At 34.0% G+C, this 13,094-nt stretch overlaps 1 protein-coding gene across 3 annotated transcripts in view; it reads right to left on the bottom strand.

The window, feature by feature from the left end:
- Positions 1-13,094, bottom strand: part of LOC143230375 (potassium voltage-gated channel subfamily B member 1-like) — a 63,910-nt gene that overhangs the window by 42,303 nt on the left and 8,513 nt on the right. For all 3 annotated transcript variants that reach the window (XR_013016420.1, XM_076463855.1, XM_076463856.1), the window contains one exon: positions 10,543-11,492. Coding sequence is in view for 2 of the 3 variants with exons in the window: in XM_076463855.1 (XP_076319970.1) it covers positions 10,543-11,286 (744 nt within the window). In the remaining variant the exon portion in view is untranslated. The remainder of the gene's footprint in view (positions 1-10,542; positions 11,493-13,094) is intronic.

Genomic DNA, 13,094 nt, shown 5'->3' with positions numbered 1-13,094 from the left:
CCTCGAGTAGCATTGCGCGAAGTTCAAAGACAAAATCAGGTGTAGAGCTGACATCCGTTACCATTTCTGATGATGCTTTCTTTATCACGAAATCTCTATGTACCAAACTTGTTCACTAATGAGCTTTCAATATACAGTTACAATTTCTCCTATTATCTTTTGAATCAAATCAAAAAGTAGAGTGCTTTCATATAAATCAGTTGCAAGTTCATATTTAACTGATACTTAAAAAATTATTTTTAACATATACTGGAGAAGCACTGCTTTCCTTGTTTCCATGGTCCACACGCCTTTACTTGCTAGGCCCCTTTCTTTCTCTTGTTTTTGACATTTTAAAGAATTTATTAAAATGAAAATCTTAAATTAGGACAGCAACGAGCTTAAAAACACAGCAAAATCATGTTAGCGTCGTTTTTAGCCTCCTGTACACTCGTAAAACATTAATAAAGTAACAAAGAACTTCTATTAAATCTATAGATTAAGAAATGTATATTAATTATTACTTAAATTATTATTTCTATCATTCTTGATGTATCAAGCATCTATTTATCATTAAAACTGTTTTGTGGGCATAACGAGGTTTCATTCGACCGGCGTTTGAGCAGATATTTACTTTCCCCTTCTGTCGGCGGTCCTGTTTCAAGTGATTAAATTTTACTTTTAGCATATTAAATATGTTTGTTTTGCGAGTGCTGTTTTAAGATTGCTAGCATATAACGTAAACTAAGAAGTATAAACCTCTAATAGCCTTTTACTTGGCTTCTCTAGCAATAATTAAACCGATAATTTTAAGGATCGGTACTTTCTTTGTGTTTTCTTATATCAAAGCCACATCGGGCTATCTGTTGAGTCCACCGAGGAGAATCGAGCCTACTGATTTTAGCGTTATGAATCCGTAGACTTGCTGCTGTACCAGCGAGGCTAATGATGTGGAAATGCCGTGACTGCCAGGAATAAATACGAGGGCTGTTCAAAAAATACGCGGACTGTTTGAATTGCGCGGCTCCAGTTAGTTCCAGGGGAATCCGCTTGGTGTCGCTAGGTTTTCACAGATCAGCTGATTACGACGCCATTTCCCGATTGCAGATATCTTCATTTGTGTATTAGCTACGCGGTTTTAAGTGAAATGCGATTTTTTCGTTTGGCGGATTTCAGAATGAATGACCTGAAGAAGCAACGACTTGCTGTGAAATTTTGTGTTAAATTTGGAAAATCTGCGACTGAAACTTTTGCTATGCTTAACACGGCTTACGGTGATGTTGCTATGAAGCGTACGGCATGTTTCAAGTGGCATGAACGTTTTAAGGATGGTCGACAGTCCATTGAAGATGATGAGCGTCCTGGACGTCTTTCCACGTCAATTGACGACCCACACGTCGACAAAATCAACACCCTGGTGCGGGCAAATCGACGTCTGACTGTCAGGGGAGCTTGCTGAAGAGTGTGGGATATCAGTTAGATCTTGTTACGAGATTTTGACCGAAAAATTTAAGATGCACCGCGTTGCTGCGAAATTCAGCCCTCAGAACTCGTGAGTTTTTGGCCAAACACTCGATCACTGTTCTTCCCCACCCCCCCTACTCGCCTGACCTTGCTCCTTGCAATTTTTTCTTGTTCCCCAAACTCAAAAGACTCTTGAAAGGAAGAAGATTTGAGACGATTCCCGAGATTAAGGCAAATGCGACGAAGGAGCTGGAGGACATTACAAAAGAAGCGTACCAAGACTGTTTCAACAAGTGGAAACACCGTTGGGATAAGTGTGTGCGTTGGGGAGGAGAGTACTTTGAAGGGGTCCCAGACCTGTAACTTCTAAATAAAGTACATTTTGTTTTATGACGCCAGTCCGCGTATTTTTTGAACAGACCTCGTAGCTTATGACAGTTTTTGATATACAGCAGTATTTAATGATTTCCAGTACTACTGTCACACCACATCTTTTAACACCTAATTATAAACAATTGCGATAAAATTCATGCAGTATGCCTGAAATTTCTGAAGATATCCGACGCTAAATGTAATGTTTTACACCGCATCCAGTTCTAAAAGTGAAGAAAGCATTGCGGCGATAAAAAAAGAACTAATAATAATAACGAACCGTGTTCTGAATATGGTAGCCTTTAGCGTTAACATGTCGCTAACCTTACGCCTAAAAATAGTATTTCGACTAACAATATACAGGTTTGGATTATAGACCCATCAGTTTCAGTCTCTCTGTCTTCATTAATGTTAAACTGAAAATATTTTAGTTTTGAAACTGAAATATTCAACAGGGAATGAATTTTATGAGAGAGCTAAGAATAACAACTATATTCATGCTACATTTGCAAAAAAAACCAAAAAACTTGATTTGTTGTATCACAAGCACTAACCAAGAATATTTAAACTGCACCTAACTGAAATATTAGTAAGCAAATAAAATTGTTTTTGGAAAATAAAAATCACAAACATTAGGTGGTATTATCGCAAAAGTAAATTCATGTTCCCCACGTTTTATTTAGTTATGATTGCACAATTTTAATATGCATGTTGAAATGTTCCAAAACACACACATTTTTCTTAATATTTTATGAACATTATTTCAGTATATATATTACAGCTATAATACATAAAAGTGTAAAATGAACATGAATAGCTGAAGTCAAGAAGTAAACCTCATAATATGGCTTTGTAGTTGCTTTTCGCTGTGCTAACGTTGTCTCAGAAAGGAATGAAAATGAGAAATAAGATGTTAATGTTAAGAGGTTTCCACAGCCGGAAAATATATTTTATCACCTGCGGTAAACGACCAGTTTTGATTACTAGTGTGAGTACATGATTTTGTGGTATTGCTCTCTATTTCTTTCTTACAAGATATAAGTTCTGTGTAAGTGATGCAGTTGGATAGCTGTGAGTGGTTGTTATGATGATAACAGCGGAAGTCAAAGGTGAATATAAGTTAAGCTTCAAACCTGGAAATGCTTAAGTGGATTGAGCTGTCCATATAAAATAGGGATACATGTTCTGCAAGAAAGATACATGAGAGAACGTGTATGCCAGCAGACATGTCATTTAACCACGATAATTATTTTGACACTGTATCTAAAGAAAATTTTAGGGCATAAAATCATTGTAACTTTACCATTACAACTTTAACTCCTCCTTTTGAACAAGCTTTTCTGGTCAATCAAAATTTATTTGATCCCTAACCTTTAATCCTGACTTTTGATATTTACCTGATATTTGATATTTTGATATCCAATTCTTTACCCTTCTAGATATTATTTTTATCAGATGACCACCTGTAAACAGAAAACTTCTAAGTTCCATCACAACCGAATTACCTGCACAACCACGGGGAGAAATTGTAGCGAGTTTTTTGTTTTGTTTTTTATATTTAAAGGTGTTTCAGAATATTCAGTTTAACAAGCCACTCCAGAGCTAGCTTTGCCTTTATCTTGGCAGAGCCTCTGACTGAAATGGCATTAGTCTATGATGCTTCAGGTACACAAAGTTTTGCTAAAATGACTGAAAAACTACGTGTAAAGTTTTCAGAATAATCAAATTTAGACACAGCCCATCAGGTTGAACTGAAGAATAATGGCTCAGCCAAACCATAACTGTCTAGCAAGCTAATTTCTATCAATGTGTCTAACACGGAAAATAGCACCATCAGAAATGAAAAACAAAGACCGTTAAGTGGAAGTGCCGGGAGAAAGATGTCAAGTTTTCTATTGAGGGCATTTTGTGGAAAACGCTAATCCTATCTACTGTCCCTATATCTCTAGTTGGATAACGATTTCTTCATCCCAGCAGAATCTTCCCGAATTTAAAATCTATGAAAAATTAGAAGGTCAACTGAAAAACACCGTTACAAAGGTAATGATTAATACCGCAACAACAACAACGGTGAAGTCAAAAGGAATAGCAGCTAACGTCAACAAAGGAACAATAATCTTTATGGCAAAGTTAAAGAAGTTTAACCTACTCATTAGGTTTGCCACTGATATTAAAGAGTGATATATACACAGGTCTCTGAAATGCCTCTGCCAAGAACAAGCAGCTAAGAAAACAGAAGCTTCAGTGCTCTACAATTGTGAAAATGATCATTCCCTGAAACATCAAAGCCTTCTATGTAGATAGAGAAATAAACGTAGTATCTATGGAAGGATTTGGCATGAACTCAAGAAACTCTTGCAAAAGCCTAGGAGATTATCTAACAGACTGCTTTGGCCATTGCAAGTCAACAGCTGTATTGGAGGACCTGTTGCTGGGGCTACTATAAGTAAGCAGTTCCAAACTCTAATTCTTTCTGTGTGAGTGTGCGCGTGTCCTTGATTGTATTTTTTTATTTAGCTAGATTTTATTTTAGTTCATTATCATTTATGTTCATTCATTTGTTAATTTCTTTATCATTTTAGCATCATTGTATGATAGAGAGATTTGCAAATATGTGTATATTTCATTAATGTGTTTGTTTTACTTTTATGACTTGATTTAAGAGGGTGTAGCTTTGAAATGTAATTTTACTTGAACAAGACCTTTCACCGAGATATTTTGTATTTCACCCGTATATACTAGTGAAATGGTCCATATGAATATGTTTCTTGTAAAAGAGTTATTTTATTTTGTGTTTTTGTTAATGCAAAAGGATTTTTTTTTAATATTTAGCACGAAGGATTAATTTATCCATATGCAGGTTCTACTTAATAAAAATAATTAACCATATGTACACGTGTGGGATCAAAGTGCACATGCCTTTTATAGAGTCCCGTTCAACATAGTATTGTGTATTTGATATAAGAGTTATCAAATATTCGTTTTACCCTACACTGATAGTTTAATGAAAGTTAGTGATAGAGGAGTGTAACTACCAGTTTAAAATATACAGGAACACTGTAAATAACTTCATACACTATGAAAGTTTTATGATTGTGCAAATGTAGTTTGCGAACTGTGTTAATAAAACAAATATATCTTTATTATTCATGTGAACATAATCTTACACTCTGACTTGTCAGAGTCTGAATCATACGGGTGTTGTCAATTCAAAGATATATCTTGAGCATAAATGCAATTGTGACATGTCTAATTTGTTGTATACAACAAACTTGTATAGTTTGCTTATAGCTTGCCACATTTCGTTTAGATAAATATAGAAAATTCGAAATTATATTCAGTTATTTTTTTCTGTCAGTTGGACCGACCCCGTACAAATTCAGTTTATATGATTTTTGAAAGAGTTCCATAATATATTTTTGTTCGTTATCGCAAACTTGATATGTATTCAATATAATAAGTGTTATGAAAGGATCAGTTTTAGGTCATGATTAATCAGAGTTGAAGGAGTTCTTCGTAAAATTTTGTTTGTTAAAGATACATTGTTTTAGCATACTTACCTTTTCAGGGCATATTTTGTACTTTTCGCCTTGTCATTAGTTATATCATTTAAAATGGGTTAGGTAAACAACAATTAAAAGAGTTTATTTTGATATATGTAATTTGTAACTTTTTATTTTGGTTTATTTTCAAATGTCGATTTTCCTGTTTTACCCCTTTGTTTTGTAAAACAAGCATTTCTGCAGGGGCGAGGGCAAATTATGCCCGTTTCTTGACTATTTCACTGAAATCATCAGAGTTGGCTTGCATTTAAAGTAGGGTGATGAAACATGTGGTACACAAAGCTTCCATACGTTTGCTGCTCTATCAGCTATTACAATTTCTTTCAAAATATCTGTATATTTTGTATCAATTCAACATTAGAGTATCGGTCAAGAAAAAGCCACTCAACTTTTTTTGTTACACAGAAAGTAATCACAGTTTTATACATTAGAAAAATATTACTTTATCTTGAAATATTATAATTAACAGCAGTGTTAGTTTTCCAGGCTTGATACATTCTTCTTGACTTGAGAGTAGCCCTCAGTCACGTGGATAGCACGTGCGTCTAGAGGGAGGGTATTGTGTGTATGTATGTATATATATATAAATATATATATATATAATTATTTAATGTATTTATTTCCGTTCCTGGTTAGTCATCCATAGTCATAATAAATTAAAAACTTGTGGTAACAGCACCCAAAAAGCGGATATCCCATATAGCAAGCGAAATTTAAAACGCCGAAGTTAAACAAGTTGACCATCATAGAAAAACAAAAACAAAGATGAGTAGGAAAGTGTTTAATCCCACAACGTCTCACCCCCTATTGCCTTTCGTTGTTGCAGCCAGATGTGGGAAGTGCAGTTACTCTTAAAGAAGAAGACGGAGTTCAGTTTAGCATTTTTAATAACAGAAAGAAATTTTATTTTCTCATCCGCCCCTAGTGACTCAGCGGTATGTCTGCGGGCTTCCAACGCTAAAAACCGGGTTTCAATACCAGTGGTGGGCAGAGCACAGATAGCCCATTGTGTAGCTTTGTGCTTAATTCAAAACAACAATTTTCCCATCCTTGGCTTACATACTCCCATAAAGTTATTCTGATTGTATTTATAAAGGAGATTATTATATCACGACTGAAAAAGATTTATAATGGTATGTAATAGTAATAACTCTTTTATGAAAAATGTTTTCTTATTCATAAATAAACATAAATAATGGATATATGAGAAATTACTATATTTATGATAAATTTATTTTAAATAATAAATTTTCAATTATAGAAAAATCGTTACTTAGAGGTCGTTAGTTTATCAAGGGTGACCTCGAATAAATACCTTAGTTTAAAAAAATACAGCTTTTATTTAGTATTCCAAGAGTGTCTCAGCTTTCCAGTATCATACATGAATAAATCTTAGAAAATTTATATCTAAGTCTTCTTCCTTTCAATTTCATTCTAAAGATATTTATAAGAGTGGTAATTGGGAGTTCTGTACTGTAGAAATTTTGAGTGCTTATTTTTTTTTTACTTTTAAAACTTAAATAACTTTAAGGGTAAATGCCTTCCCATAACTAGCTTCAAACAATGAAAGGCGATAAGAAATAAGACGTTGTTGGTCTAAGCACTACCTCCTTGTTTTTATCTTTCCTGATGATTAACTTCGGCATTTTGAATTTTGCTTGATAGATGGGATATCCCCAACGCTTTTTGGGTTCTGTTACGACAAATTTTAATCCGTTATGACTGTAGATGACTAACCAGTATTAAATTATTATATTTTTTATTGTTTAATAGCGCTGACTTAAATCGCTTAATTTTATTTGATAATTATTGAAATTTTTATTTTTATATATATATTACCATGTTTCTCTTTGTTTTTCGGAATTTAACTAAATTTCAGTGAGTTATCTCTTCAAGCCAGTTTTCAATTCAAATTTAGCTGTTATAAGATTATATACGAGTATATCTGCTTTGTAACTCATGGCTTAAATGAGACTTTCGGAATCCAACAATAAGCTTTGTCATGTTATTTCAGCATTTTTCTCTGTTATTCATTTGTTTGCACTTTTGGTTTGCAGCCTAACTGAAGGTCTGGATTTCTGAGAGACTTTTTAAAAGTTTCTCTCCAGTTTTTCACAGCACACCAAACATTTGTGTGTGTTGAAGTTTAACTTTGTGTTTTATAAGCAGAGATCGATGAATTGTATAATTTTGTGTTCAGTCTCTTTCTATCAGACAGTGAGAGGCTTATAAAATGAAATATATACAGTCCCTAATAAAGTACTTGATGGATCTTCTGCTTTTATGGATTATACCCATTTAGTCCGTGAGACACAGTGAATATGTGAATACCACATAAGAATATTGGTTTCGCTGTTAATCTGCAAGTAGATGTGGCGGTTCGTGGAAGAAACATGTGTTTGTGATCTAAAAGGAAGTTTGTTCACACACACACCCTCCTGAACACCTCCATGGCGACATCCCTGCTTATGTATCCCTTTAATTTGATTAGGTCGCGAAAATTCTTAAACGAATAGCTTGACACATAAGTGACATTATTTTTTTACATAGTTGTTTAAATTGCCGATCTTAAAAAAGAGCACTAGAACTTAGTACTTTACCTGATTTTTTATAATTATTTTTTCGGACATAAACTAAAATTTTACTTAAGTTTAGTAATGATTGTTCTTTTCTAAAATATAATTTTGTCCAGTTTGATAATGACTGTTAATGCCTGAAGCAAAATTTTCGATGCTTTCTTTTATCACGATTATTCTTGTCAAAATAAGTTCATTTAATTTCAACAATGATTGTTCTGATGTAATATTTATTTTATCAAATTTTAATATTGATTACTAGCGACTAATAATGCAAGAATGATGGTTTTAATTCGTATTTTTATGAGTTTAAACGATTCCTGGCTTATGTACAGTTGTTGTAAAAACGCGCTCTGCTTTTTCAGAAAGGGGTACACCATAAGGGCGATTGTCAAATTCTGCGGTTAGGTCAAATAAGGGTAGTCCAAGAGTTGGCTTTAATGTGTTGTTGATTAATTTCCTTCCTTCTAGTCTACCGTTTCATAATTAGAGAAGGTTAGGCGCATGTACTCCTCATGTAGCATTGCTAGAAAATTCTAGACAAACAAGCAATTATTGATTTTCGCGAAAATAATATATCGTACTTGTTAATTAGTAGGCGTTACCTGTAAAGTTTCGTATAGAAAAATTAACTATAGTTTTCATATATAATACCATCATAGCCTCTCACCCATATGTAACCCATTATAATCTTGACTTTATTTGTTCAAGAGGAAATTCCAAAATCGCTCCATCTTAAATATAATAAGCTTTAGGAAATAAGTCTACGTGAAAATGGCAATTTTCTATAATATACTTATTGTACATGATGTTATATAAACATATATAAAGGAAAAATTACTAATGCTACATATTGGCGTAGTAAGCTCCCCCTCATACTTTTATTCTGTCCGCTAAAAATGCCTCCGAGTTCGGAAAATTACTCTAATGAAAAGAAGAATGTATAAAAAAAAATAATTCATAACCCAAAAATTTCTAGGACCTTAAAGCAAGCCCCAGACATTGGCCATAATGGGTACACCTGTGGCGCGCAAGTATGACGTCGATTCCTGTGGCCTGGCATGGCCGAGCGCGTAAGGCGTGCGACTCGTAATCCGAGGGTCGCGGGTTCGCGCCCGCGTCGCGCTAAACATGCTCGCCCTCCCAGCCGTGGGGGCATTATAATGTGACGATCAATCCCACTATTCGTTGGTAAAAGAGTAGCCCAAGAGTTGGCGGTGGGTGGTGATGACTAGCTGCCTTCTCTCTAGTCTTACACTGCTAAATTAGGGACGGCTAGCTCAGCTAGCCCTCGAGTAGCTTTGTGCGAAATTCCAAAAAACAAAAAAACAAACAATCGATTCCTGTTTCAAAGTTAAAAAAGAAATATTATAAAAAAAACATCAGTTTACTCCATCTGGTTTATAATTTAGCTTAAAGGCTTGTTTAATTATTATTAATAGTTTAAATAAATATTTTTCAGAAGGAAAAGGTTAATTTTATTGTAGCTTTTAAGAGATGTTAAAGTGTTGCTTCTAAACTGTGTTAGGAAACTTTTTAATCAGTTTTCTTAAGGATAAACAACAACGTTTTCCAAAACGTTTATAAAATGTTCATACTTTTATCTATATGCATTTATAATATTTGAATTATCAATGTAAGTAAGAAACTTAATTTCCTATGTATAAAATAAGCACACAAGTAACAGCACAGGATTAGCACCAGCTGTTTCATTTGTTTGTGGCAGAAAATTTGTCAACTTTATAACCTAGTTTTATGTTGTTGTTTTTTGGTTATATCTAACTAAAAATATTCTTGTACTTCGAACATAATATTTTTATAGTCTCATATTTAACTTAATAATATTGTTGGTGTTCGAACACTATTTTTAGTAGAGAAAATACGAATTTATCTTTCCCTTTCAAGTAGGTTTGACTCTTTGAATGTAATTAGTTTGTCTTGTCTCGAAAGTTGGTTTCATTAATATTACTGGTTGTAATGTTTAAAGTATTTTTAAATATTATTATTAATATTTATTCTACTGAAGATTATTTTGGTTTGTTAGCTTAGTGTTTAGATTTATGATTCACTTAAACCTCCTTAGCTAGCCGAACCTCGTGAACCATTATTTGGTTATACCCGAAAAGACTGTTAAGACTAATAGCAGTTAAATGACGTTTTACTGCATTTCATCGTTGCACGTTTTAGGTTTTAAGCTTGTGTGTTCATTTCTGTATTGCTCTGGTCGATTTGTTTTATACACCTGGCATCATTAATATATGTTACTTTTTGTTGTGACATACTGTTAGCTCATTTTTTTTATTAGAATTTAGTAGTATATAATATCCTTTTCTAATATATAATGTGCTGGTTTATCTTTTAAAGCTGTTTTCATGTTTAAGCATAACATAATTGTCGTTAATAGAAAGCGTATGTTAATCCCCAACGTAATAATAGCTTTAGTAGTTTAACATAATGTTCTTTCTTGATAAAAAGTATGGTTTTATCTTTAACATAGAAGAATATTTGATGTTTGAGATTTACATGATATTTAATATATAATGTAGGTGCACAGACCAAACATAATACTCTATCAAACGAAAACTCACTCTCGCAGGCAAAGACGTTGTTGGTTTTTCTAGAAGATCCCATAGAAACTTTTGGTAGTGTGCACAACGTCCGTCTCCAAAATCCTCCTCTTCACCCTTCCTGAGTGATTCGGCTTCCTTGCGCATTTCCTCATGCACGTGTTCTTTGCGTTGATGGTATTTGTGTTGACAACAGGATTCTAGATAAAGTTCGTCGATACCCCAGTACTCTAGATCGTCACTGAAAGCCAGAACACACATTTCTTCCACAAGATGAAGTTTTCCGGTACGGTAGAAGTTTAACACTGCACTAAAAGACCGCGGGTGGCGGTCAAAAAAGTATTCGTTTTCTACCAAACTGTAGTCATCGCACAGTTTCATTATGGCTTCATGAGTATTACATTCTCTTAGCCGGCCCAGACGAGTATGAGGTAATCGTTCTAGTGTACGCCATAGTACCTCATGCTTGACACCTCCTACGTTGATGGTAACCCTTCGATTCAAGGCCTTACTACGCATGATCATGAAGGGCTCCGGTGGAAGCGAAGACATAGACCTGGAATATGATCGTTCCATTCCTTGACCACTAGTTAGCGCCAACTCATTAAAATTCAAAATCTGTAGCGGAAAAGAGGATGTCTGTTGTAATGGCGCCCTCTGAGAGCTGATGGATATATTCTGAGGAAATCTCACAATAGGAGTAGTTAGGGGAACAACTGGTCCGACCCTATATCCTGGTTTCTCTGTGCGGTCGGTATCTATCATATCAGTTGCTTTAAACGGCGCCACACTGTTGATAGGCCGAGCTAGTCGTTCTAATTGACTAGCTGGCAAACAAGGTCGCCCCAGCCTCAGGGTTTACTAGTATGAATAACAGACCATGAAAACTGACATGAGAGGCTGCTGATCACTGATTACTTGACCTGGATATTATCATTCACTTAAACGTCTCGTCTCTATGTTCAGTGAACCTAAAAGAAAAATCACGTTTACCATTCACCGAAACCTGAATGATCATACTTTACAACTAATGAGGTATAAAAATAATTAATATTATTTTACATTTAATAAATATTAACAAGAAAGAATCCTCAATAGCCGCGTAACTTGATTTACTTAGAAAGGGTTAACGTAACTTAAGTTATTCGATTTTTTATTGCTCATCAGTATCTCTACCAGTCTACCCTCAAATTAAAATTATATTAGGCAGCATTAGAATAAATTATTTTATGAGACTTTGAATGTAATCAAATACATCAATCGAATGAATTTGTCCCTCTGAGTCTGAAACTGGAATTAGATCTCAAGTCAACTAAGAGATGATGGAACTATGAGTCAAAAGTTTGTACTTGAAAAACAACAACAAAAAACTCCGAGACATTCTATGAGCCATTAGGCTGTGGCTAAAAAAAAACACCCATTCTCTAAAACCTTAAATAAATATTTCTCATATTCATTGTTGCCGAGATAAAGACCACACATATCTCACAGACACTTAAATAACGCATTTCATTATACTGAACTAAATATAATGTATACATGTTGTTTACATGAAAAAACTGATAACACATATTAGATAAATTTCTATAAATAAAATGTCGATACTTACAGTGCGCACGTGTATTGTGAATTTATATATATATATATATATATAAATTATTCCTCTGTTTGTTTGGAGTTAAGCTTTACTGCGTTTTAAGTCCGCAGACATAGCGTTGTACTAGTTTTTTTATCTCAACCAACATTAATCACGTATCCGAAATTCAGTCAGAAAAACGAATCGTGTTCACAGCAATGAGCATTCTTACATATTTTATAAAAAAAACTTTTTTTCACGTAAGCAAGCTGTAAACATGATAAACCATCAGAAAATGAAGAGCATGCAACTGAAATTATAGCTTCCCATGCAAAGTACACGCTACCCAGTAACACAGCAATGTTTCTGTAGATTTACACTGCTATAAGCAGGGTTTCGATACCGGTAGTGGTCAGAGCATAAACAGCCCATTGTGTAGCTTTATGATCAACTTCAAACAACAACCAGTGTAAACAGCTATTATTTGTGCTAGTATATTTTTTTGATTGAAGAAAGTATTTTCGGCACAAATAAAAGCCGTTTTCTAATAGAAATTTCATATTTTAGTTTTTCAATATATATATTTTAAAAAGTACTCTTATCTAGAAAATGAAAATATGATGTTTTTGTACACTTGTTGTAAAGAAAAAAACTTGCACACTGGACTATTTGAGCCATGCCCACCAAAGGGAACAAAATTCAAATGTTAGCATTATAAATTTATAAAACTCATCGCTGAACCATGGGAGGCGATACAAAACGATAAGCAAATACATAAAATTAAAAACATGCTGACCGTAAGTAACGTTAGAGAAAGTAATTGTTAGAAACGTCAGTTAGAAAGTAGTTGTTTTTCGATGAAAGCATATGTAACTTAAAAATATGTTCTTATTGAGAACACAGGTGTTTCTATAAATAAATTACGATGTATGTGTATCGGAAATGTATAAACAACATGTGATTCCGGCAAAACATGGTCTACCACGTGATGGTTTTT

Source organism: Tachypleus tridentatus, chromosome 10, assembly GCF_004210375.1.
Source record: "Tachypleus tridentatus isolate NWPU-2018 chromosome 10, ASM421037v1, whole genome shotgun sequence".
In the NCBI taxonomy this organism is placed as follows: domain Eukaryota; kingdom Metazoa; phylum Arthropoda; class Merostomata; order Xiphosura; family Limulidae; genus Tachypleus; species Tachypleus tridentatus.
Note: the sequence above shows the minus strand (reverse complement) of the source record. Positions and strands in the feature narration are given on the sequence as shown.